Below are 27,542 nucleotides of genomic sequence, written 5' to 3'. Positions count from 1 at the left end.
AAGTACACTGTTGTGGTATAAAGGGCTGAGATCCCCAGCACTCTCAGGCTCCTTAATGAACGCTTATTTAAACAAAAATAGGTTCATCGGGTGAAGGGGGAATCTGTGTATAATACACGCTTCTGGAAAACTTCCAAAACAAGAGACATGTATTTTCGCACTTGTGGGCAACCAAGAGCAAGGCAGTCCCCTGAGCACGGCAGAGATAGAGATCTTCTCACATGGAGGGTCCTGGCTATGGCAACGAGGCAGAAACTCTAATACTGAAACAAATACACCCTTCTCAGTCTCAGGTGAGAAGACTCCTGCTCCATTCACTGCCAGCCCTGCTTCAATGTTGTTCGAAGTTGTTTTCACTTAAGCAAGTTGCAAGGATGGAAGCAGCAAAGGCCCCTTCCTTCCTTCTGGGAGAGATCTTGAGTGGGAGACACAGCAGTCTGAACAATGGACTGGTAGCCATTTATACAGAAAGGCAAGTTGGGGGCAGGGAGGAATTTAAACCCCCCTGCTCTTTCACAGTATAAGCTGGAGACCTTTGGGTCAAAGAAGCCTTAATGCACCTGCTGGCTTTGAAGTCCCGAAATATTTCAGATCCATGCTTCCTGTAAAAGGTGTGTTCATTTCAAGGCACTTTGGTATGTGACCCAGCTGAGGCTTTGGTTACATTCTTTTTTGTTGTTGTCCACGACAAGTCAGGGAGTGGCTCAGTCTTTCTTTATTCTGCTGAGCTCCCATTTACCTCCTCCGTACAGGTTCAGACGCCAACTGTGAAACTGAAATTAAAGAGTAAGTACAGAAACTGAGAGCTATGGCTTTAAGAGGGACTTTCCCATCCACACACACCACTGGCCCCGTGAAAATAAAACCTTACCTGTCCCAGCAGTTCTGCTCAGACAGATTGACTCCACACCACCCTACCTTTTCCAGGCTCTTGCGATGTCCCACGCTGACCAGAGTCATTCCCAGGTGTGCACAGAGCCTGTACAGCTCATCCTCTGCATCCTCTGTGAGTGCGCTGGTAGCTTCATCTAGCACTGCAAGCAGAAAACAACAATACCCCCCATACGGAAATCCCCTCAATATGGCACCATCCAAGTCTCTTCCTCTTGAATAAAGCAGGACAAATTTGCAAACTGATGGTGACAGCAGCCACGAAATTAAAAGATGCCTGCTTCTTGGGAGAAAAGCAATGGCAAACCTAGACAGCACCTTGCTGACAAAGGTCCGTATGGTTCAAGCTATGGTTTTCCCAGTAGTGATGTAGGGAAGTGAGAGCTGGACCATAAAGAAGGCTGATCGCCGAAGAATTGATGCTTTTGAATTATGGTGCTGGAGGAGACTCTTGAGAGTCCCATGGACTGCTAGAAGATCAAACCTATCCATTCTGAAGGAAATCAGCCCTGAGTGCTCCCTGGAAGGACAGATCCTGAAGCTGAGGCTCCAATACTTTGGCCACCTCATGAGAAGAGAAGACTCCCTGGAAAAGACCCTGATGTTGGGAAAGATGGAGGGCACTAGGAGAAGGGGACGACAGAGGACGAGATGGTTGGACAGTGTTCTCGAAGCTACCAACATGAGTTTGACCAAACTGCGGAAGGCAGTGGAAGACAGGTGTGCCTGGTGTGCTATGGTCCATGGGGTCACGAAGAGTTGGACACGACTAAACAACAACAACAACAGCTGTTCACCAGTTTTCCATTACAAAAGGCAACCTGAGCACACTTTACATACTGGGCTGGTACAATGGGGAGTTCTGACCCTCTAAACCAGCAAGAAAATATAACCCAGTTACAAAGCTGAGAAAAAGAGGCAGATTGGGATGGTTAGATTAGAAGTTGTGGTGCCTGCCATCAGTAAGATCACAGGCAGTAACCAACAGGTGGCCAATGGCCCTTGTGCTACCTTCTTCTGCACAACATTCCATCTCATAACACTGGCTATCCAGGGATTGTCTGTGGTCAAGCAAATCAGGGAGTCCCATAATTAAGGAACTCAGAAAGGAACACCTTCCTCACCTGCATACTGGGGCTGGAGATAGAAAAGTCGGGCAAAGGAGAGCCGCTGCATCTCCCCTGGAGACAGAATATCATACCTGCAGCAAAGGCAAAACAATCTGTGATTAGAACAGCCTCGCAGCTCAAGACCTACCCACAGCAAACAACAGGAGCCCCACTGTCCCACTAAGCAGCCTTACCAGTTCCAGTCCACTGGTTGGTCCAAACCACCTGTCCTTGCTAGCAAATCAGACTGCATTAAAAAGAAAGATGAAAAACAAATTATTCCAGGCTTGGTCAACAGGTGAACACAGCCATAAGGACATTTTCTGTCTTAATCCTGCCCACCCATTGCCAGCTGGTAATTAGTGTCATCTTGTCATATATTTTGTTTGTTTGTTCCCGTGCCTTCTATATAATCATCATTGTCATCAGGGCTTCTGTTGTTTTTGCTCATACAATGTACATAAACCAGGGCTTAATTTGAGCCAGAGCTCACCTTTGGAAGCAGTTTTTAATATCATTGCCCAGGCTTTGGAATACAAGATAGCAGAGCTACATTCATCTCAGAATTCATGGAGCCCACACTACTTTTTTGAACTGATCCAAACTTCCATGGTCAAACAGTGGGGCTTCCTGGCAATCCCAGCACCCTCCTTTTTAGGAATGATCCAAAGACATTTACAGTGCACCTTGCTGAGCTTTTATAGCCATTTTCTATTCCCCAAATCGGGACAGAAATCAAAGTGCATCATTTATTCCCTCGGTAACTCACCAACCCAGTCAGTTCCAGGAATCTCAGAATCCTTTCATCATCCGAAGACCCTATTGTGCAAGGAATTACATTCATGATGACAGGACTGTGGGGGGAAGGGTCACTCTGAAGTTGGGTCATCAGGGGACAGGGACCTCTTTGCACTTGGTTTTGGCTGCTTTGATCATGAGTTAGAACAGGCATCCCCAAACTGCGGCCCTCCAGATGTTTTGGCCTACAACTCCCATGATCCCTAGCTAACAGGACCAGTGGTTGGGGAAGATGGGAATTGTAGTCCAAAACATCTGGAGGGCCAAAGTTTGGGGATGCCTGCGTTAGAAGATCTGAAAAGCTAATAGCTCAAACCTAAACATATCATGTGGAAGCCCATCCCAAGGTTTTAATAGGGTGCAGCACCACATAATGTATATAACAATGGAAGGAAGCTAATTAACAGGTGGACTTTCAGCTCGTGTGGACATCTTCTGAGCTTACTCTAGAAGTCTATCTCCTGTGGGAAGAGCTTTTAGGAATAATCCTTTCATCCTCCTTCTTTTTCCTGACATCAGGTGACAGAAGGAAGGAGGTGGGGAAGAAATATTGTAGTTTTTTTGGGTAGGAAGCAGTAGGTGGGAGATATTGGGGGGGAGAGAGACTATGACTATTTTGCAGGTTTGGAAGCTTAGGAAGAACACATTGTGGTCTTGGAGATGTTGGGTTACAAAGAGGGAAATTATGAGGGAGGGAAACTAAGGCAGGGATGAGTAGCAGTCCTAAGGTAAACTGAGACTGGGAGCAGGAAGATGTCATCATGGAGAGGGAAACTCCAAGGGAAACTGAGATGGATATTATTATTGAGTGTCAACACCATAGCTGCCAAGTTATCCCTTTTTTAAAGGGATTTTCCCTTATGCTGAATAGGCTTCCTCGCGAGAAAAGGGAAAACTTGGCAGCTATGGTCAACACAACCAAAGAATCAGAGAGGAGGAAGATCACCTAATCCAACCCCCTGCCAAGGCAGGAAATTTTCTACTACAACATCCCTGACAGGGATTCAGTATCTGCTTAAATTTTTTTCATGAACATAAACCAAACAGGTTTAATCAGCATTCCACTTTAAGCTGGTATCTAAAACATGGTTAAAACATTTCATAGCATTGCATTTCTATTACACCAACCCTTTAATTTAGGTATCCCAAGTATGAAGACTGTGGGGGTAACTTTCTAGGGATCTATTGAAGGGAATCAGGTATTCATAATTATGTGCGCTGTGGGAGGATGTCTGAGCTTTGTGGCTCCCTTGATAGACTTCTGCTGCCTGAATTATGAAATTCCTGGTCTTGGACATAGGTTTCTGGGATGGTTACTGACTCCATTGCTTTCTACTTTTCAAGCACTTTTCGGACTGGGTTGCAAGGAACAGGCATTTGTTGCCATTTGTTCTTGCCTGGCTGTGAAACATTTGGTTCAATAGATCTGGGTAAAAGGGCATCTGTTAATCTTCTTCCTTTCCTGCTTGTCTTTGAAAAGCTGATAAACCTGTTTTCTGCCAGGGATTCCTGGGGCCCTTTCCTGTCTTTAGAAGTAGTCCCTTCTTAATCCACAGAAGACGAAGGCAATGGGAGAACAGGAATGATCTTAGAAATTAGAGAAATCAAACATGCATCTGTTGGAGGAACAACTTAATCCAAATCGGGGAGTTAGTAATCACTGAGACAGAAGCAAAGCAGAAGGCCTGACAACCTACAAAGTAGCTGCGGGCTTCACCATATTATTAATTTGGTTTATATTCAGATGATCTTCCAGACTATCTGGAAGCAGAGAACAGCTGCCTCTTTAATCAAGCATTGCTTTATTTAGAGGACATGTCTCCCTAGGGGCTCCAGTTGGTTTGAGAACTTCATTTTCACTAATAAAGGCTAGTTTTACTTTCAGACAGCCTAAACAAAGTTAGCTTTCTCCACAACAGGGGCATCATTTGATCATCGCCAGGACTGCTTCACACATGCAAAGTACTCATTTGATCCTGCTACATTAGGGGCTCATCCAGGCTTCTGCTTGTCCTGCTGCTTTCCCCTGGGAAAACCTGATTTTTACCACCGAGTTGGAGCAAACGTTTTCTCTGATTCAATAGTAAAGAGCACTGGCGGAGGAAGCACACCGCCCCCAGTAGCGCGATCCCAGTAGGTTGCCATTGCGGCTGCCCCCCACCCGTGCTGGGTGCCCCACAGACGGCTCGCCCTGTCCCCAGGACGCGCGCCAGCCCTGCCCCCCCTGGTGCCGGAGCATGAAGCTCCGCCACTGGTAACGGTGTGTGTGTGTGTGTGTGTGTGTGTGTTCTTGGGGAAAGCAAGCACAGCAGGGCAAATAGAAAGCCTCTGGGATCTGTGCCCAGAAAGCATGGGACAAGCAGAAAACTGCCCGGATCAAGCTGAAGTTTGGACAAGACCTAACGGGCGCACATAACGAACTGAATGGTGCCTTTCGCTTCACAGCCTCCATGCACAAGAATGGACATTTTGCACCACTCCACATACCGAACACTCCCCTGCGATTAATATCCTGGTTCAGCTATGTTTTGCAGGAAAACAGATAAAGCTACTGAGAGACGACCCAGGCAAGTGCAATGCTAATTCATGCAGTGTGGACACACACACACACACACACACTGCAGAGAAGAGCGGAAGCGCAGGATAAGCCGAAGCAATTTGAGCCCATTTGGGCGTAAGAGTTCCAGTGCATTTCCACTCACCCGAAACTGGATAGATTTCCTTCAGAGGGTAAATCACCTAAATCAAATAAACCAGACACATACCCCAAATGAGAGTCTCCACCACAGTCGTACAAAGATGGAAGCAGCCACAATGCCATCTCTGCTAAGAGCTTTCTAATAACCATTAATAGGCCTCTGGCCCGATGTATTGAATTAAGGCAGGCCATTTTCTGGCAACTCAGCTTGCAGCAATTTTAACAGGTATGTTGTTTTTTAGAATTGCCACTGCTACCAAACTAGTCTGTGGGTGAGCAAAGGACCACACACCCCTGGGAATCTGGCACCAAGGTTACTTACCTGTTCCCGCAGGGTCCCGTCTGTGAAGAATGGCCGCTGTGGCAGGATAATCACCCCATGGGGGCCAAAGCAAGTCAGCATGTGGACGTTCCCTGCAAAGACCCAGCAGAAGGAATCACAGAGACATAAGTCTATGATCCAACACTTCGGTAACAAACTGAACTTAACACTTGGATTTGATCTAGTCTGCGCAATCATATCCTGGCCTAATAAACCAGAATATAAACCAGCTCTGTGCACCTGCATGCAAGCCCCTTTGCTGTTGCTTTGCTCCTCCCTTCGTGCAAGTGGTGAAGCAAGCCAAGAAACAACAGGAAACCAGAACCTCCCATTATACGCAAACCAGGAACTATGGTTAATAGCTTTCAAACCAGGTAGGATTTGTAAACTAACTTTAAACCATGGCTTCATAGCTTGGTTCGCTTGAAAGTTATTAATTGTAGCTCCCAGTCTGCCTGCAATATGAACCCATGTCCAGCCGTCTTCCTGGCTCATATTGCCACTTGCATGAAGGAAGGAGTAAAGGAGCTGTGGTGGGCGGGTGCATGGAACTCATGCACAACCTCGCTTAATAAGCCACAATTTGATTGTGCCGAGGCCGCTATCTCACTACAACAACCTTGTACAGCAGGCTAGTAATATTGGGGTGGCAGAGGGGAAGAGAGAGATTGGGGCTAAGGGGCTGTGGTTTGCCTAGTTCTGCAGTGCCATGCAACGTCTATGGCAATGGCCATGAATGAATGAATGAATAATTAATTAATTATTCATACCCCGCCCATCTGGGTGGGTTTCCCCAGCCACTCTGGGCAGTTTCCAACAAAAGATTAAAAATACATGAAAACATCAGTCATTAAAAACTTCCCTAAACAGGGCTGCCTTCAGATGTCTTCTAAACATCAAATAGTTGTTTGTTTATTTCTTTGACATCTGATGGGAGGGTGTTCCACAGGGAGGGGGCCACAACTGAGAAGGCCCTCTGCCTGGTTCCCTGTAACTTTGCTTCTCACAGTGAGGGAACCGCCAGAAGGCCCTCGGAGGTGGACCTCAGTGTCCGGGTTGGCCGATGGGAGTGGAAACGCTCCTTCAGGTAAACTGGGCCGAGGCCACCATTAAGTCTGCACTGGGGAGGGCAATATCACTAAGAACTCAAGCACGAAAGAGACTACATCTGGGTTCCCGAACAGTCCAAATCCAGCATTTGCCCCACAAATCTATGGGGAAAGTGTTCCACCCTCTAATCTGCTGCAAGGGCCCCCTTTCACCAAAGGGATGTTTCAGGGAGGCTGACGAACTCACCCTGCTTGCTCTCCCAGAGGCCACCGAGGACACGCAGCAAAGATGTCTTCCCTGTCCCTGTGTTCCCGGTGATCAGGAGATTGTTCCCTTGTGTGACTCTCAGGTTTAGATCCTTGATGAGCAGCTTTTCAGAGGGAGCAGAGAGAGAGATTTTCTCCAGGAGGAAAGCTGTGTCGCTTGAGACCACCTCCTCTTTGGAAACGCTGATGGCATCAGTGCCCCACCACAAGAAAGGAGGAAAGGTAAGTAGAAGGAGACATCACAGCTCAGACACCAAGGTGTTTGGCTGCCTTTTGGGTCCACCACTCGGTGGTACAAGAAATACCATAGCAAAAACAGGAAAACTGGCGTCCCATGCTTGATGTTAGCTAGAGATATTCACCTGTTGAATTCCCATTTGCCTGGTGAGTCACAGTCGTTTTGCTTCCTGGAAAGTTTCAGCAGCATCTCTAGCAACTCCCCAATTCTACAAAACAAAAAAAAACCAAAAAAAAAAACCACAAGAAAGTTGCTAATCAAGAAGAAGCAGTGACGCCCCAAAGCAGCAAACCAGCCTGAATGACAAGACCCAGAAACCTAATTTCCAAAAGGGAAAAGAAAAAGCTTTATTAATATATTTCTAAAACCTGGTAAGTATTGAATATTGTTTGCAGGCTAGTAATTGTCACCTAATGGGCATAGTCTGAACACAAATGTCACATGGGCAGAAATACCAGCCTGCTAATTGATCTAAGAGGAAAAATTCAGATTCTCTCCACTGCAGCAGCCACAAAGATTATAACAAAATATATTTGACATTCTATGCCTCATGCGAAAAGGAGGGATTCCTTGTTTGTTTCTTTTGAAAGGATGCCTCTGAAGAGAGACCGACTTAGTGCACCCATACACTCTGCATTGTTTATTACCTTTGATGGATACATAAGAAGCAGATGCTTTTTTTTAAACACACACAGGCTGGCAAGCTGTCCCTCAAGCTGGCAAGAGGACTTACCTGTGTGTATAGCCAGCTACGTCAGACACGGTGGTGGAGAGGTCAATGAGCTGGCTAAAGCAGCCAATGAGGTAAAGAGAGACAAAGGCATTCTGCAAGACAAATCACACACAAACCAAGCGTTAGCAGGGGCTGGGAAGCAAAAACGTACAAGAAGCAGCTCCCACATCTTCATGCCTCAAAATCAGCTGTAGGAGTGGTTTGTCTCCCCAGCTGGTAGCAGAATTGACCGTTATCTGATCCCTGAGGTGGACTGATCATTATGCAACAGCAATGACGTGGGTCAAAATTTATGCAAAACCTTAGCAGACTGATTGCCATTTTTGGTAAAGGAAAATAAAACTTGGGGTGGGTGGGTGGGTGGTGCGGGTAATGGCAGGAATCTGTTCACACACCCCGCAAAAGTCTCCTGCTGATTTCTAAACTTTCAGTGCACACTGACCACAGTTAGGAGGGCAAAGGCAAAAAGAGAAGCACTGAGATTCTCAGGCTGGTTGATTGATTGATTGGAAATGTATAACATGGAAACACAGCTGCCCCAGTTTAAAGTATCTGGCCCACTTACCAGCAAGTATGTATGCATGAGCTCAGCTACAAAGGGCTCGCTGAGTAAGTCAGCAAGGAAGAAGCAAACAGAGGGCTAGACTGAAGAAACGAGGAATAAGACCGCAGGGTTAGGGAGTGACCGATGACTTATCACACTCCTTCCTCACATTTCAAGGCTGCAGGGGGAAATGAGGCATCCCTCCTCCAATACACTATTTGGTAACTATAGTGCTTGGATTATTGGCACATTATAGGAGGCAAGACACACTTTACACAGGTACCGCTGCCTAACAGAAAGCTACTCTGAAACAGAAGGCTCGTTAGCCTCTGTACTTCAATATATATAGATTACTAGCTGGCGATGCCACGCGTTGCTGTGGCTCATCCCTGTGATTCCCCCCCCACCCTGTCCCGATCCATGATCTATCCCGTCCCCTCCTGCCCCCAACCCACAGCCAGGCGAGTCCCCACCTCCATTTTTCCTAGTCTGTAATGGCGAGCCTCCATTCGGCCTAGTACCGGTAGCTGCAGTACCAGTGTAGCCTCCGATAGAGGGCCAAGGTTTTCTAGCTGTAGTACCAGTGTAGCCGCTGCTAGAGGGCGCTGTGTTGCAACCTCTTCTGCCTTCTATTTCCCACCTTCCCCGGCCCTCTGAGTTTAGGGTTCCAAACCAGTGGGTTTTACCTCGCTTTCATGGCACAGGTGTGACATGTGGTCAATCTATGTGCATGGAAACACTTGCCTATACCCATGTGACGTTGTGGCCAAATTTGACCGCGATTGGGCAAGCGGTTTGGGAGAATGCCACATTTTAACAAACTTGGACCCTCTACATTTATATATACAGTATATATATATATATATATATATATATATATATATATATATATATACATACACACAGTGTATATATATATATATATATATATACAGTGTGTGTGTATATATATACATATATACATATATACATATATATATATATATATATATATATATATATATATATATATATGGACCAAACTGGCTTTGATATTTCAGTGCAATTAAGAGCTTCAAAGCAATAAGCCCTAACATGGTTAGAGGACCAGGGATTGCAATAGTGTGTGTGTGTGTGTGTGTGTGTATATATATACACACTACCCAGCAGCCTACAGCTTTTCCAATCTAGCTTCAGCATCTTGCCAAGGTGCACAGCAATTCCCAGCAGCCCTGGGATCCACACCCACACAATGGGGGTAATGACAACCACCCATCCACCCACAAGGCTGCCAGACCTATTCTAAAGAAGCCTCTTGCTGCACAGCGAGGAATGCCAGGCTCAACTATTTTTATCCCTCTGCAATTAGTTCCTGACTGTTTGGTTGGGCTACATGGATTATGTTATGGGAGGCTCACTCCCAGGACTGAATTAGGCCACATCTTGTTTACAGAGGGAAGGATCTCATGCCACGACAGATGAAGCAATACATTTGCTGCCTTAACTCTCTGCACGACAAGCTCGCTGCAAACTCCCAGCAGGAAGGCTATTCACACATTATGCTGTACACAGGTGCAGGCATCTATGCGAATGACTGTATTGCATGGTGAATTTAAAATTCAACATGTGGACTAAATGCCTATGTATGGTGGTGTGCAGTGTTTTAGGATGCTGGAGCAACACAAACCCTACGGCGGAATTGCGTGCTCTTGCTGATCTCCTTCCCAGCTTCTACTTGGGATATCAAGGGACAGCATCCCTAAAAAGCAGTGCCATCTCCCAAAAAGACCAATAAAACTGCCACCAGTAGCGCTTGAGGCATCACATTAGTTCTCTCTTTGTGGTGGTCTGGAGCTGCCTTTGGACTGACTTGCTCCTCATCGCTTCCAATTCCTACTTATTATTTACTATTTGTTAAATTTCTATGCCGCCATTCATCCGAGGATCATAGGGCCCTTTACAATATAAAAAACACAACAATACATAACACAGCAACAAGCGAAAACCATAGTTTTGCCTGGGGCCAAAAGATATGTAACAAAGGCTCCAGGTGAGCTTCCCTGGGGGGGGGGGGGAGAGCATTCCACAAGTAGGGAGCCACCATTGCAAAGGCCTGTTCTTGTGTTGCCATCCTCCGGACCTCTCACAAAGAAGGCACACATAGAATCGTAGAATCGTAGATTTGGAAGAGACCACAAGGGCCATCCAGTCCAACCCCCTGCCGAGCAGGAAACACCATCAAAGCATTCTTGACATATGCCTGTCAAGCCTCTGCTTAAAGACCTCCAAAGAAGGAGACTCCACCACACTCCTTGGTAGCAAATTCCACTGCCGAACAGCTCTTACTGTCAGGAAGTTCTTTCTAATGTTTAGGTGGAATCTTCTTTCTTGTAGTTTGAATCCACTGCTCCGTGTCCGCTTCTCTGGAGCAGCAGAAAACAACCTTTCTCCCTCCTCCATATGACATCCTTTCATATATTTGAACATGGCTATCATATCACCCCTTAACCTTCTCTTCTCCAGGCTAAACATACCCAGCTCCCTAAGCCGTTCCTCATAAGGCATCGTTTCCAGGCCTTTGACCATTTTGGTTGCCCTCCTCTGGACACACAAAGAAGGGCCTCAGATGATGATTGCAGGGTCTGGGTTGCTTCATACGAGGAGAGGCGGTTCTTGAGGTATTGCGGTCCTGAGCTGTTTAAGACTATTATGTGGTCAAAAGCCCCATGCCAGGAAAGCATAACAGTTTGCACAATTAGGCAAGGCAGCAACAACACAGGGCTGGCTGGAATACTTGAGCTCCCACATATTACACCTGGGCTGAGGGAACATCACTGGCTGCCGATCAGCTATCAGGCTACGCTCAAGCTCTTGTTACTAACGTTTAAAGCTCTGAACAACTCAGGGCCAGGTTAAATGAAGGACCAATTACTTCCCTGTAGACCAGGTAATGTGGGTGGTGCTGTAGACCAGGGACATGGGTGGTGCTGTGGGTTAAACCACAGAGTCCAGGGCTTGCCGATCAGAAGGTTGGCGGTTCGAATCCCCGCAATGGTGTGAGCTTCCATTGCTTGGTCCCTGCTTCTACCAACCTAGCAGTTTGAAAGCACTTCAAAGTGCAAGTAGATAAATAGGTACCGCTCCAGCGGGAAGGTAAACGGTGTTTCCGTGCGCTGCTCTGGTTCGCCAGAAGCAGCTTAGTCATGCTGGCCACATGACCTGGAAGCTGTACACTGGCTCCCTCGACCAATAACGTGAAATGAGCACCGCAACCCCAGAGTCGTCCGCAACTGGATCTGATGGTCAGGGGTCCCTTTACCTTTAGACCAGTAAGATCACTGAGGAAATGTTACTACAGCCTACAGGACATCACAGGTCAGTGTGTAGGAATATCAGACCTGGGACCTTCTGCATGCAAAACATTTTGTGCTCTAGCACCAAGCTAAGATGCTGCAAAAAGCTTACCTTGCTAACCAAAGAGCTCAATTCTGCTGGATCCAGATCAGCATAAACTCCATTGAAAATGGGAATGGCAATCACCACATAACTCAGGATACTGCCCAGATAGTCAAAAGTGTTGATTCCAACTAAGCAGAAAAAAGACAATACAGTGGTAATGCTGGCAAATTAGTTAATCTAGGACTTCCATCTACTCAGTTTTTGTTACACACACACACACACACACACACACACATATATATATATATATATACCGGTATGTGTGTGTGTGTGTGTGAAAAAATCTTATTAAATTTTTTGTTTTACAATTTAGAATACTCATTTAAACATCCTTAAAATATCAATAACTTCCCTTCTCTTTCCATGGTTCATTTTGCATATCATAAATCCCTACATATTTTACATAAACTAAACCATTCAGTATTCCATTATTACATCTACACAGTTTTTTGTGTTGTGTTTTAAAAGTTTATCAGGAACATATGCTCTGGAAACAAAGCCAGTTAACAGTGCTACTCAGGATAGTAACTGTCAATTAGAAGGTCAGTCTATTTCAGTTCAGCACTCAGTACTTAATAACAAAATGTTTAGACAGCTCCTCTGGTAGATAGAGCCTGAGATAGCAAAATCCACAAGGCCCAAGAGCTGCTTGGCCTACTTCCTTGCTGCTACTATTCTTTCCCAGAGTTCAGTCTCAAGGCCTTGTTGTTTGGGCTTTTCAGGCACTCCTGTGAAGCCCCGGAATGACCCCATTTGGGTCTGGTTTCCAGAAGAACCCATTTTCTCTCTCATCGGTTCATCAACTTGTTCTCTGTTCCCATTTCGATAGTCACTTCCCACGGCAGAAATCTAGAAGCTTCCTTCCCTGTGTAACGAGTGAAGGAGGGAATGAAGGAAACCAGTTCTGCTTACTGTACAACCACAGCTCCTTGCCTATCAGCTCCCTCTGAGTCTGCAGGAGGGTTTGCAGCCTGCGGTTGGTTCGCATGTGCTCAACTTCCCCAGCTCTGAAAAGCAGGAAAGTAGCGCACAGTCAGTCTGGACAGTGATCATTCCCACGGACCTAGAGTTCACTGGGGTAAGATGCATGTATGCACATATAGAGGATGACAAACGGGTGGTGGCGATTGGTTGCTGCGTGAGTACAATTTCTCCCAGGAAAGTGTGTGAAGATGAGACAACCAACTGATACAGCTAATCCACACTTTCTGAACTCTGGTGAGATTTCCAACGACAACAGTGACCTCATGTGGCAAAAAGCAGTCATAACGTGTGTTGTTTTCCTTCTGTTTTTTCCTGCTTGCCTTTCTCTCCCACCCCACCCTGTTCTGCTGGCGTTATTCCTCCTCTTCTTGCTTTCATAACTGTGGGATGTTCTGTGAGCAATGGGTGAACTGGTGTGTGGGTGGAGAATAGAGAACAGAATGGATAGACATCCTGCTATCTAGCCAAATTATCAAAGTGAACTATGTAATGATGAATACTGATCTTACACAGTGAGTGGCGCTGTGGGTTAAACCACAGAGCCTAGGGCTTGCCGATCAGAAGGTCGGCGGTTTGAATCCCCATGATGGGGTGAGCTCCCATTGCTTGGTCCCAGCTCCTGCCAACCTAGCAGTTGGAAAGCACGTCAAAATGCAAGTAGATAAATAGGAACCGCTACAGCGGGAAGGTAAACGGCGTTTCCATGTGCTGCTCTGGTTTGCCAGAAGTGGCTTAGTCATGCTGGCCTCATGACCTGGAAGCTGTACGCCAGCTCCCTTGGCCAATAAAGCAAGATGAATGCCGCAACCCCAGAGTCGGTCACAACTGGACCTAATGGTCAGGGGTCCCTTAACCTTTACCTAATCTTACACTTAAAAAACAAACAAAACAAACAAACCTGAACACCACCAAGGTGGAGCCCAACTGGGAACAGGAGATGGGAAGAAATGCTAATTATCCAAGATGTTTGTGAGATACATTTCAACACAAACCGTGCAATACTCGCAGGAACCAAAGGGGTCACAGAAAAGAGATAATAAAAAGTGAAGTGTCCTCTTACCTGTAAAAAGCAGCAGATTCGGCATTCACCCGTAGCTGCATATGCTTAAACCTGTTAAATCCAGAAAACACTTGCTTCAATTATCATTTTTTGGGACCGAGTAATCAGCGTCTCTGCAAAACCCATTCTTATTTCTGCCATAGGAAGCTGCCTTAGAATGACTCAGGCTACTGGTCCACTGAGCTCAATATTATCACCACTGACTGGTAGCAGCTCTCCAGGGTTTCAGACACAGGATCTTTCCTGGCTCTACCTGGAGATGCCAGGGATTGAACCTGGGACCTTCTGCATATAAATCAGATGCTCTACCGCTGAGCCATGGCCCCTTCCCCAAATGATACACATCACTTAGGCTGGATGGCAGACACAGAACTCTACTATAACAAGAGACAGCAAATGACACATCAGCCAGGTTTATGTGTATGAACATCCTCTGTGTATGAACATCCTCAGCAGCAGCAGTCTATCGGGTTTGCAATGTGCATTCCATTTGTAAGCTATCAGGAAGTTCATATCCTTATATAAAGGATTCTCTTAACACAAATCACAACCAGCAAACAAGAAAAGAACAGTGGCACACACATCATTTCAGCCTACTGTATAGCTATTTTCAGGGTCAAACTGATCATGAGACCTGCTGAATAGACTCACCTGAAATCACCTTCCAGCTTCTCCTGCTGCACCAGCTTTGATACAATGGGGCTCATTAGAATCTTGTTAACAATTGTGCCCATGATAAAATATCCAAAAATACTCACTGGGCCCATCCAGCCAGTGCTAGGCAAGAGAAATGGAGAGAGATTAGCAAAACTGTCAGTGGAAGGCTGCCTTCTAATATATTAGAGGCTCGTCTATGCTGTACTCCACTTGGGACAAAAGTTAGGGCTGCCCCTAAGTATGTGGTTATCCCTCTCCCTAGGTGAAGACTGGTCCTACCTGTAAAAGCACTGATAGGTGTAGTAGGCAAGCGTGAAGGGAGAGATGATGAGCTTACTGGCCATGGAGCTCAGCTGCTTGCAGAACCTCTCCACATCCTGGCTGATTCTTTGATCTCTGCACAATAAAAAGGATATTTAAATTTGCGTCGACTGCTATGACAGAAAGAGCAAAGCATAAGAAAAGTTAACATGTTAGGAACAGAACAGTTTGTCTACACAGAATCAGAGCTGGGTGGTTATGCAGTTTTAAGGCTGGTGAAGTATTTACTTTTTTAATTATTAGCTTGCAAATCAATGCTAAACAACAGTTGGCAAAAATAATGGCTTGGTTACTGGCACAGAATCACAGAGTCAGAAGGGATCTCAAAGTCAGTCAGTGCAACCTCCTCCTGCATGCAATAAATCAGCTGTTACAACACCCACAATGGGGAGCCTTCCAGCCTTATCTTATAATCCTTCTTGGTGGGACACTCCATCTTCTCCTTCCTCAAATATTAGAGTTCTACCCCCTCCAGCAGAGCACTGATTCCACTGCTCTATATAAGCACTCACTTTTTTGTATCAGTTTGCTGCAATCACTGCTGAGTTTACATTACTCAAGAATTGGAATAATTCAACTGCTGGTTACTTTCAGGAACCAAAAGTTGCATTTTTAGAATTCCAGTTGCACACTGGGCAAAGCACCAGGACCAGACGGACTGACTGCAAAATATTATAAGACTTTAAAGGACTGGCTAATACAGCCATTAATGGAAGTATGCAACAAAATATTGGAAGGGGATCGGGCACCAGAGTCGTGGAAAGATGCATTCATCACACTGTTGCCGAAAGAAGGGGCAGATAGAACTCAAGTAAAGAATTACCGCCCCATATCCTTATTAAATGTGGATTACAAAATTTTTGCAAGTATTATGGCATTGAGACTGAAAAAAATCCTCAAGGACTTGATACACCATGACCAAGCTGGTTTTTTGCCAACAAGGCATATGAAGGATAATATACGGAACATTGTGGATATACTAGAGTTTTTACAGGCTAAGAAGAATACACATGCGATCCTGATGTTTATAGATGCAGAGAAGGCCTTCGACAATATTTCTTGGGGTTTTATGAAGAAAAATATGGAAAGTATGGGAGCGGGTTCAAACTTTATGAATGGCCTTAATGCATTATATTATGAGCAAAAAGCGAAAATTATAGTCAACAATGTGGTGACTGATGAAATTAGACTTGAGAAAGGAACTAGACAAGGGTGCCCGCTCTCCCCATTGCTATTTATAACGGTCTTGGAGGTTTTGCTGAACATGATTAGAAGGGAAGAAGAGATCAGAGGAGTAGTGGTGGGGTCAAAGCAATACAAATTAAAAGCCTTCGCGGATGACTTAGTGCTAACTTTAGAGGACCCGGAAACCAGCGTAGTTAAAGCGCTGGAAATAATTCAGGAGTTTGGGCGTGTTGCGGGGTTTAAGTTGAATAAGACCAAAACGAAGGTTTTAGAGAAAAACTTGACGCTAGAGGAAAGAAATAAGATACAAGAGGCCACAGGCTTGATGTTTGTAAAAAAGGTGAAGTACCTGGGGGTAAATATGACAGCAAAAAATTTGAGTTTGTATAAAGATAATTATGAGAAGATGTGGAACGAGATAAAAAGGGATTTAGAAACATGGTCTAGTTTAAAATTGTCATTGTTAGGTAGAATATCAGTTATTAAGATGAATGTATTGCCAAGGATGCTATTTTTATTCCAAGTCCTACCTATAATTGACAAGACAAAATGCTTCAAAGAATGGCAAAAGATATTATCGAAGTTTATCTGGCAGGGGAAAAAACCCAGAATTAAGTTTAAGATTTTAACAGATACTAAAGAAAGGGGGGGCTTCTCCCTGCCAGATTTGAAATTATACTTTGAAGCTGCGGCTCTATGCTGGATGAAGGAATGGTTCTTGTTAGAAAATACTGATGTATTAGACTTAGAAGGTTTTGATAATGTTTATGGATGGCATGCATATTTATGGTATGATAAAGCAAAGGTGTATAAAGGTTTCAAAACCCATATAATTAGGAAATCATTGTTAAATGTATGGTTGAGGTATAAGGATTTGCTAGAGAGTAAAACACCCAGGTGGGTCTCACCATTGGAGGCTAAAGCCTTTAAAAGGCGTAATATGGAAGCCAGATGGCCAAAATATAAGGATATTTTAGTACAGGAAGGAAATCAATACAAATTAAAACCATATGACCAGTTGAAAGATGTATTGTCCGATTGGTTACAATATCACCAAATCAATGAAGTGTTTAAAATGGACCAAAAAGTAGGTTTCCAAAAAGAAGAATCCAAGTTGGAAACATTGTTATTAAATTCAAAAACCAAGAATTTATCTAAGATGTATAACCTATTGCTGGAGTGGCAAACAAAGGATGAACAAACAAAATCGGTAATGATAGAATGGGCTAAAGATGTTGGGCATAATATAATGATACAGGACTGGGGAAAAATGTGGAAAAAGTCTATAAAATTTACAGCATGCAATGCCCTAAAAGAAAACATGTTGAAGATGATGTATAGATGGTATCTGACTCCAGTTAAGTTAGCAAAAATGTACCACACACATGATAACAAATGTTGGAAATGTAAAGAAATAGAAGGAACGTTTTACCATATGTGGTGGACTTGCCCCAAGGTAAAAGACTTCTGGGATAAGATTTATAATGAATTAAAGAAAGTGTTTAAAAACACGTTTATTAAAAAACCAGAGGCCTTTTTGTTGGGGATTGTGGGGGAGGAGATACCAAAGAAAGAGGTTACTGTTTTCTTGTATGCCACAACAGCAGCGAGAATGTTGATAGCACAGAAGTGGAAGACCCAGGATATACCTTCAGTGGAAGATTGGCAAATGAAAATGTTGGACTATATGGAACTGGCTGATTTGACCGGAAGACTCCGTGACCAGGGGGAGAAAGCGGCAGAAGAAGAATGGTCAAGCTTTAAAACCTATTTGAGGAAATATAGTATTTGGACTGATTAAAAAGACAGGGATTTTGAATGTTATTAGGAATTGCAGCGTAGGATGAATGTAAAGTGAATAGATAAGACGATGAATGTAATTATAGATTAACAGAAATGAGGAGTGAGTTGTAGCAATTTTGGAAATGGATAATGAGGTAGAATTGCTATCTGTGATTGACAGTGAATCGCAGCGAGCAGAGAGCAGAGGAAGTCGAAGTAAAAAGACTAGAACAAGGCTTTAGAAAGTTCGGTGTATTTTTATTTTTATCTTTTTTTATTTTTCTTCATTTTTGTGTATTGTATTGTATTGTTGTGTTGTTATTTTGTTGCTTTGTTGTGTTTTGGTTAAAATGAATAAATTTTTTTGGGGAAAAAAAAATAGAATTCCAGTTGCACAACTTTAAGTCAAATAAAGTCATCGTTATGTTTGTAGCTTCCCCTTTGCAACTCCAACCTTAACCATCTCTTACAATTGCATCTATAGTTGTTCCACACTATGAACAAAGTAAATGCTAATTGTGCTGCAACCCAAGGATCACACCACAATATCAAATAGCCTGCACTTTAATCAGATTGTACTTCAATCCAGTTACCAATATTCTTCAATTTTCTTCTCACAAGCAGGTCCATTTTGTCTTATAAAACAACAGCTTCCCCATACCTTGTGCTGTCCAGTTGTTGCAGAGTCACAAATCCCATCATCAACATTGGCCTGGCCTGATGGGAGATGTAGTCCAAAACTTCTCAAGGGCACTAGAATCTCGAGGGATTAGCATCCTAATGTGATTCTAGTGTTCCAAAAACAGCAAACTAAAGCAATACAGGGAAACTGTCCTCTAAAGCAGTTTAAATTTAAATTGTTTAAATAACTGGAGCCCTTTCACATCTTGCTATTGTTAGCCTCTTTACACATCTCCAATTAGATATGGACAAAAAAACACCACCCCACATTTGTTTGTTGCAGTTTGCATTTTAGTTTTAAATATAGTGGGTGGAATTCAGCATTTCCACTTGCCAGACTGATTCTCCCCCCCCCCCCCACTCAAGCCAATGGTTGGGATATTCAGAGGGAGGAGCCCTGTAGCACGAGTGGGATACACTGCACTGGCTTCTGCTAACACAACTATTGCTTCGAGTCCTGCCTAGAGGGTTGCAGCCAACTAAAGAAGATCAAACCTATCCATTCTGAAGGAAATCAGCCCTGAGTGCTCACCGGAATGACAGATCTTGAAGCTGAGGCTCCAATACTTTGGCCACCTCATGAGAAGACTCGACTCCCTGGAAAAGACCCTGATGTTGGGAAAGATGGAGGGCACAAGGAGAAAGGGACGACAGAGGACAAGATGGTTGGACAGTGTTCTTGAAGCTACCAACATGAGTTTGACCAAACTGCGGGAGGCAGTGGAAGACAGGAGGGCCTGGCGTGCTATGGTCCATGGGGTCACGAAGAGTCGGACACGACTAAACGACTAAACAACAACAACAAGCCCTACTTAGAGAAGACCCTTTACAATTAATGGGCCATTGTTAGTCCCGCCCATGAATTTCAGTTGGTCTACTCTGAGCAGGACTAAAGGTAAAAGTACCCCTGACCGTTAGGTCCACTCGTGGACGACTCTGGGGTTGCGTGCCCATCTCGCTCTATAGGCCAAGGGAGCTGATGTTTGTCCGCAGACAGCTTCCGGGTCATGTGGCCAGCATGACTAAGCCGCTTCTGGCGAACCAGAGCAGTGCATGGAAACGCTGTTTACCTTCCCGCCGGAGCAGTCCCTATTTATCTACTTGCACTTTGACATGCTTTCGAACTGCTAGGTGGGCAGGAGCTGGGAGCGAGCAACCGGGAGCTCACCCCATCGCGGGGATTCAAACCGCTGAGCTTCTGATCGGCAAGCCCTAGGGCTCTGTGGTTTAGACCACAGTGCCACCCGCATTCCCTTAGCAGGACTAACACTGGCTAAAACCCAGTGCCTGGAGCACAGAGCATATGTTCAAAAGGCAATAATCATAATAATAATTTTAATTATTTTATTATTTATGCCCTGCCCATCTGGCTGGTTATTCAAATAACTTCCCTGTGTGTCTTAGGAAAAGCCCATGGCTCCCTAGAACAGAGTTTTCCAAACTTTTCGTGTTGGTGACACACTTTTTAGACATGTATCATTTTGCGACTCAGTAATTCAATTTTACTAGCAAACGGGAGGTTAAACTAACCCCTTTCAAGCCCTGGGAGGAGCATGGAGAGCATTCGCGTGACACACCTACACACTGCAGCAGACACACTAACGTGTCACAACACAGTTTGGAAAGCTCTGCCCTAGGGAGAGAAAAACAAAGCAGGTCAACATATAAGGGGAACAACAAAATCAGTCCTCATCAAGGCAGAGGGGCATGCAAAACATGCCAGAAAGTGCCAGGAGGAGCCTGAATCATGTCCAGCCACTTACGGATTATCGATTTCCTCATGCAGAATATTCAAGGTATAATACACCTGGCCCTGAAAGTAGTAGCCATGGAGGTATTCTGTGAGAGTCTTCCTCCAGCTCACATACATCAGGTTGCGGATGAACTGGTCAAAGCTCTTCAGCTGAGAAGAGAGAGAACAATGGGGAGAGAAGATGAGAATAAGGCAAGAAAAGCATTTATGGCTACTCTTGTGGTCCAACAACTGCACTTACAATGTCATATGACATCACGTGGATATGTTCCCGCATTCCTGAGCAGAGACAATCGCAGCAGGCTTGCACCAAATTTAAACAGCGTAAGATATAAGCCCCACCGCTAACCAATGGAAACACAGTTCTGGGCATGCAAAATTGGTGGGGCTAATCTAGCTCACAGCCCAGCGATTCCCCAGCCATGGATTGCATGAACACATTGACCCGAATAAAGTCTTCTGAGCTGAAGGCATCCTCTGCTCAAAGCAAATGATTTAAAGCATTAGATGCACCCCCCCTTGTCCGACTGCTGACATAAAAAGTCTTTTCCCCACAAGAGCTAACAGTCCAGACGGGTTTACAGTAAACAGCACCTTCCAGAACAGAGCGTGGTCGGAAAGCAGTGCTGAGCGGCCCAATCCAGATTAGCTTTTTCCATTGCAGTTTAGAAACTGCGAGGGAAGAGTTAGAAAGTTACTCTTGTTGGTTGTTTTTTTTTTTTTATGTCACCCTTTATCACAAGATCTTAGGGCAGTTTGCAAGATGAAGATGTGCCTTAGAAACTTTTGAATTGCTGTGGCTGGAATTGTCCTGGCTTAACTGCACCATCCCTGGGGATAGCCACTTTTGTGAGGTAATAAAGTAGCCGAAAGTATCACACAATGGAAACATTACAAACAGTGTTACTTGTAAAATGAAGACCTTTAACAGTTGAAATATAATAAATGAACAAAATAAAAGTGACAGCATTAAGCGTGCCTTTAAAAAGTGTGATTAGTCACTAGCTAACATGTTGTTTGAATCCCTGTGGCAGGGTGAGCTCCCATTGCTCGGTCCCAGCTCCTGCCAACCTAGCAGTTCGAAAGCACGTCAAAAATGCAAGTAGATAAATAGGAACCGCTACAGCGGGAAGGTAAACGGCGTTTCCGTGTGCTGCTCTGGTTCACCAGAAGCGGCTTTGTCATGCTGGCCACATGACCAGGAAGCTGTACGCCGGCTCCCTCGGCCAATAATGCGAGATGAGCGCGCAACCCCAGAGTCGGTCACGACTGGACCTAATGGTCAGGGGTCCCTTTACCTTTTTAACATGTTGTTTGGCCCTCAGGATACACATGTGCAGAGCAAGGCAGTATCACAGAGTCACACAATTGTAGAGATGGGAGGGACCTCAAGGGTCATCTAGTCCAACCCTGTACAATGCAGGAATCTCCACTAAAGCATCCATGACAAATTGCATTACATGTGCTCTCGTCTCCTTGTAGAAGAAGAGGTTTCACGTACCATAGAGTTCAGTAGAATAAGAATCAGTGCAACTGCCGTGACTTGCTGGAATCCATGGAAGTCTTTGTTCCCCAGAACTCCGTAATACTGGCTGGGAATCAATCCCACCTGGTAAATGACCAGCTGCTCTAGGGGAGGTAAAGGGCGGGGAAGAGAAAAAGGATGAACTCCAAGGGTGCTCCCGTATACATTGACAAGAGTCCTGGAAAGGACTTGCTTGATATCATTCTTCTTAGCCATCGACTCACTTACCCAACAGAGCAACCATGAGCAAGGTTAGGAACATCAGTACATTCTTGGAGCAGCATGCAGGAAATAAAATTTCTTGGATCTTCAGAAAACGCTGGAGAAACTGCCGGTCCAGCTGGGGCCGAGGCCTGGAAGGAACAGATTCAAGAACAGCCAGGTTATCGAGCTAGCATGCAAGCCATACACAATGGTCTGCTCAGTTCAGACTGGCTGTAACCAAATGAAATTCTGGAATCTCCCTCTGAAAACAGGAATGGGAGCGATTTCACCCTGATACTCCAATAGTAACCTACCCTACGGCAATAATGAAGAATCCTCTCTGTTAGCATGGATCTTTTCTTTGAAGACCAGAGGTGTATCTTCAGTTGGAAATGTACTAAAGTGCTCTAGAAAAGAAATCCAGAGCTCATTGTGTGAGTCCTGATTCCATATCAGGAAGGAATCTAAGGGTAGATTCAGACAAGGAAGAGCCATGTGGAATTTTAACCATCTGATATGTATGCTACCCTTCCTTCAGGAGCTTAGTGCATAGTATGTTGGGAAGAGACAGTGTGGTGTAGTGGTTAGAGTGTTGGACTAGGACTTGGGAGAGCAGGGTTCGAATCCTCACTCAGTCATGAAGCTCTCACTGGGTGACCTTGGGCCAGTCACTACCTCTCACAGTGTTGCTGTGGGGAACAAATGATGACGAGGAAAACCGTGTATGCCACCTGGAACCCCATGAATAAAAAGGTGGGATAAAAATGCAATAAATAAATGAAAAATAAAATATGTGAAAAAGCTATAATTCTGCACAGTAACAAAGAGAGCCCCACACAGCCGTCTTCCTAAGCAAATGCGGGGATCAACGGGGGGATTATTTGTTTCTCCTTGGGAGAATATAACCTGTTGCGTGACTTGATATTTCAACTGATTTGTTGAAGCTTAAATTAAGCTTTCCATAAATTAAACTTCTTTGCTGCAACTCCCTCCCTGCATCACACTCTTTTCCTACTTCCGACTGCAAGAAACCTGCAGCATCAGCATCTAAGGAAATGTTCCGAACAGATTTGCCCCCTTTACCAGTTTTATTCTACTTACACTACTGAAACGGGAAGAACTTCAGCTTTCTTTCAAGTAGCTGAAATAAATAGATAGGCCAAACTGTGCTTGAGCTGTAAGTTAAAATGCCATTGTTACTTTCTGATAGTTCACTGGGAGGGTTTTGCTGAGAGATGTAAAACTCTTCATGGGAGAAATCAAAGGATGAATACCTAAGCTTGATTCCTTTGCTTTTTAAATATTATTTTCAGCTCCTCTTTCCTAAGCACATGGAAGTGACTGTCCTGTGAATACCACCATTGTTTCCAGAGTTCTTGTTTCTGTTTCGTTATTTTCAGTGGTTGCCCTATGGCCTTACTGAGGGATCTCATTCTCGACTTGCATTAGTCTGATGTTCCATTGGGCATCTCATCTACAAGTCTTCTAAACCCTGGCATGATTAGGTTTCATAGCAGTCATACAATAGCCCCAGAACTCACATTACCCCCCCCCCAACCCCAAAGCTTATCTCTTTCCTGATTTTCTTTCCATCTTTCCCCCCCTAACTCTTGTATCCTCTTCCTGCTTCTTCACTATACAGCTTTCGGCAAATGCTGAAGATGTATCCTCTTTGCCTTGGTCTTTGACATCTGAGATGTGTATTTTCAGGTCCCACCCTATTTTAGCTGTTTAATTCTGAATTTTAAATTGCTGTAAGACATGCTGGGACCTGCTGGTAAAGAGCAGGTATTGAATTTGAATGAGGCCGATGATATCCTTGGAGTCTGTGGGTACAATTCAACATTGCACTATTGCAATCATTCTGTCTGGGAAAACATTTCAGCTTGTCAGGCAGAACCATGTTTCCTCTCCTGCTGTCTGCTGCTGTTCTGGGGGTTCTTCTGGCCCTGCAGAGTCAATTTGGGAGGGGGGAGAGGGAGAGGTCCGATTGCACTAATGGGCCTTGTTGTGTTGGCTCCTGCTGGTAATTGAATCAGGTCCTATATCAGGCATCTCCAAACTGCGGCCCTCCAGATGTTTTGGCCTACAACTCCCATGATCCCTAGCTAACAGGATCAGTGGTCAGGGATGATGGGAATTGTAGTCCAAAACATCTGGAGGGCCGAAGTTTGGGGATGCCTGTCCTATATATTTATCTGGAATGATTACCACCATCATTCACAGTTCAGTGCTCACAAACAGAATATCTATTTCACCTGTAAGAAAGACTCCAGTGAAAGCTACTACTTACTTCTTTTATACTTAATTATGAGCACACCTGAGTGGTTATAAAGCATGCTTAATGGGCAAATATTCTACATTAAGCTGTCTTGGGTACCGTGTGCATTATTAGCATTTACCATTATACTATTTGAACCTCCTGGATGCCCTTCATCCCAGAGGTGCCCCATAATTCCTCACCTAGATTTGAAAACACTTAATGCACCCCTTAACACCCTCATGCTACCCTTTGGTAATCTCAAACATGTTGGTACCATATCACATTTTTCAATGCATACTGACAGGTGCAGTGCAATGTAGTGTGGCAGCTAACAGACTGAGCTATGAACCAGGAAGTCTCAGTAGACATCGGTCACAAATTTACTATGCAATAAACTCTCAGCCTCTGCAGCTCCATATGCAACAACATTGAGATAATAGCACTGACCTACCTTACAGGGCTGTTTTAAACATTACAAAAAAAGAACGTACCTGGGCGTAGCATTAAAGCAAGTTACAGTATCTCGAACTTCCTAGTCTATTTTCCTCATTTACTGTCTTTATCACAAAAAGTCTTCTGAGGAAGCGGATTTGGTCTGCAAGACCCCCCAATCAGTTACAATTGTGCAACCTGAATTTACTGGTATGCGACTCAATCCCACCCCAAAAGGGGGACAGCCTGCAACTGCCCTTTGCATTATTTCAGACACCAGATGAAAACCCAGCTCTTTTCCTGGGCTCTTACTTAAAAACGGGTTGCGTCACCTTTATGGTGTTTTTAATTATCCTGTTTACATAACTTGGTGTGGATTCTTTTAACGATTTTGTTTATTGTGCACTATTTATTTCTTTGCATCAAAAAATCTAAACACTGCTAAACTGCAAAAGAAAAAAAGAGCTCTCAAAGCATTTACGAAAAAGAACTAAACAATAAAATTGTTGGTAAAAACAGTTAAAAGCAACAATTTACAACTTTCAAAACTAAATTAAAATGAACTAAAACACACATCCAACGCCCTACATCCAACATTAAAAAAATGTTTTAAGCAGACCCCAAAAATAGCAGTAAAAGCATCTGCCTGATGTCAATAGGCAGGGAGTTCCGAAGTGTAGCTGCTGGCCAAAAAAAATACACACGCGCACACACATATATGCATGCGCATATTATACTGTACGTATATATATATATACACACACACACCCCAAAAATATTTTGGTGGCACTGTACAGCAAACAAAAACAAACAAAGCCAGAGTACCTGGGCGTGAGGACCCTGCAGTTTATGGGGTTTTTTTCCGCCCCTCTGCAGCCTCCGCTCCTTTTCTGCAGCCTGATTCCTAATACTGTAAATGGGGGTCACGATCCCCTCACACCTCCGTCCAGCACCCCAAACCCTCACCGCGCCCCGCCCCGCGCAACCCGAAGCCGCGCTCACCGGGCGCTTCCCGACGCTGCTGCCCTGGGAGCCATGAGCGAGCTGCGCCCGGACCAGGAGTGTCTCCCCAGGGGCAAAGTCCCGGCCAGCCACGTCCGAGCACCCACCCACCCGCGTGCTCCGCTATGCTCTGGCCCGGCGCCGGGGGTCGAAGACCTGATGAATATTCATTACCCTTCTTGACTATTCATGACTGCGCGCGCGCGCGACCCGCCGACAGCAGCGACAAAGGTCGCTAAAACCAAGACGGAGCATCGGTCCCCCTCAGTGAGATAGAGGTGGGGCCAGAGTGGCTAGAGCGGCTCGGAAAACGGGAAGGCGGAGCGTGGCTGGAGACATGGGAGGAGCTCAAAATATGGCTCCTCCTCAACCCAAGAGAGCGAGAGAGAGAGCGCAAGCGAGCAACAAGTCAAACAGGTTCCTGTGTGTAGGCGCGCATGTTTTTTTCCCTATCTCTACGGCAAAGCCTGTTTACCGCGGTCTCTGCTGATGGTTTCATTAGAAACGAAACAGGTAGCGGAGGCTAGAGGGAGACCTCGCTGCAGAATTGAAGCTATACGTCCGGTTCCCGGACGGTTGCACGTTTTTAGGATTCTCCATGTGCGGGGCAGAAGTGGTGGAAGTACATAGAACAGCCTTATGATGTGGATTAGGAAGAGATAGGATTGCCGAGTTTCCAAAACGAACTTTCGCTGCTTAAAAACTTTCACTAGATTCTTCCTTTAAACTTCATCTCCCTTTTTGCCCTCACCGACTGCTAAAATAACTTTTAAAAACTGCAAGAGCAAGCAACCCAAGTGCCCCCCCCATCCCAGACCTTCAAGCCAGTGACGGAGTATCTTCCGTCAGCAACAGAATTCCCTTTTTTATATACAGCATAGAAAAGCGTGTTTATTTCAAAGCACTGCAACGGAAAGAAGTCTCTAACACTGTTTTTTATTATCCAAGTATGCACGTATAAATATGTACACGGAGAGCTAGTGCTGATTTATATGAACTTTATTTACATTGATTGCAATGTGCTCTCGCCGCTCTTGCTCCGCACATGGAAGATTCCACGAACTGACATTGGGAACAGGAAAAGGGAGCCCCGTGTGGCATTCTTGCTTGGCTGCCTGTTGGGAGAGAGAAAAAGTAGAGCGCCTTCCACCGTCCTAAATGTACACAGACAGCAGAACATTCAAAATCTAGGATACAAGCCCGGAATGAAATGTGTGTTGTTTTCCTTTCCTTTCCTTTTATTTTATCGAAATGGAAGGGTTCTCTTTTCTTCAAACGCAAGGAGTTGTTATCAGCATGCATCCTTTGGGCGCAGAGAGCGTTCTTACTTGTAGTTAAATGTTAGGGGATAAACATAAACCAGCATTTTATTGCAACTCTCCTACAGCAGAAGAGAGTGCCAATCGGTGTCAACAATACTGAACTGAGCGGCTCAGTAGTATCTTGGTATGAGATAGTTTTCTGTGTTCTAGTTTTAATTAGTGCTACAGGACATCCTGTTTTAAGTTTCAGGGCAGATGAAATATATTGCTTCCTTGCATAGTGCATAATTAAACTATGGAACTCTGCAGGAGGCAGTGATGGCCACAAACTTAAGATGGCCTAA

The 27,542-nt window shown here is 44.7% G+C and overlaps 1 protein-coding gene and 1 non-coding gene across 10 annotated transcripts; both read right to left on the bottom strand.

Moving 5' to 3' along the window:
- Window positions 1-32: 32 nt before the first annotated feature.
- Window positions 33-26,236, bottom strand: ABCD4 (ATP binding cassette subfamily D member 4). 9 transcript variants are annotated; one of them, XM_035108623.2, is made up of 20 exons: window positions 25,937-25,972; window positions 22,554-22,646; window positions 22,264-22,388; window positions 22,012-22,139; window positions 20,521-20,660; window positions 15,068-15,184; window positions 14,783-14,908; window positions 14,132-14,182; window positions 13,000-13,094; window positions 12,094-12,215; window positions 8,106-8,197; window positions 7,497-7,580; window positions 7,115-7,317; window positions 5,819-5,910; window positions 5,501-5,537; window positions 2,770-2,819; window positions 2,195-2,247; window positions 2,016-2,092; window positions 919-1,034; window positions 33-773 (listed from the first exon to the last, which is right to left on the bottom strand). In XM_035108623.2, exons 3-20 carry the CDS (start codon window positions 22,295-22,297, stop codon window positions 705-707), a joined length of 1,686 nt encoding a protein of 561 aa, XP_034964514.2. In that variant the 5' UTR covers window positions 22,298-22,388; window positions 22,554-22,646; window positions 25,937-25,972; the 3' UTR covers window positions 33-704. The 9 variants fall into 9 exon arrangements, with proteins under 9 accessions (XP_034964514.2, XP_034964497.2, XP_034964488.2 ...); XM_035108606.2 differs by lacking the exons at window positions 22,554-22,646; window positions 25,937-25,972 and adding an exon at window positions 26,111-26,236; XM_035108597.2 differs by lacking the exon at window positions 22,554-22,646 and having other exon boundaries at window positions 25,937-26,085.
- On the bottom strand, window positions 14,386-14,457 carry TRNAI-UAU (transfer RNA isoleucine (anticodon UAU)). Its single transcript has one exon. It is a non-coding gene; the product is annotated as a tRNA-Ile (tRNA).
- Window positions 26,237-27,542: the final 1,306 nt, after the last annotated feature.

Source organism: Zootoca vivipara, chromosome 1, assembly GCF_963506605.1.
Source record: "Zootoca vivipara chromosome 1, rZooViv1.1, whole genome shotgun sequence".
NCBI lineage: Eukaryota > Metazoa > Chordata > Lepidosauria > Squamata > Lacertidae > Zootoca > Zootoca vivipara.
The sequence above is the reverse complement of the archived record's forward strand: the minus strand, read 5'-3'. Positions and strand labels throughout refer to the sequence as shown.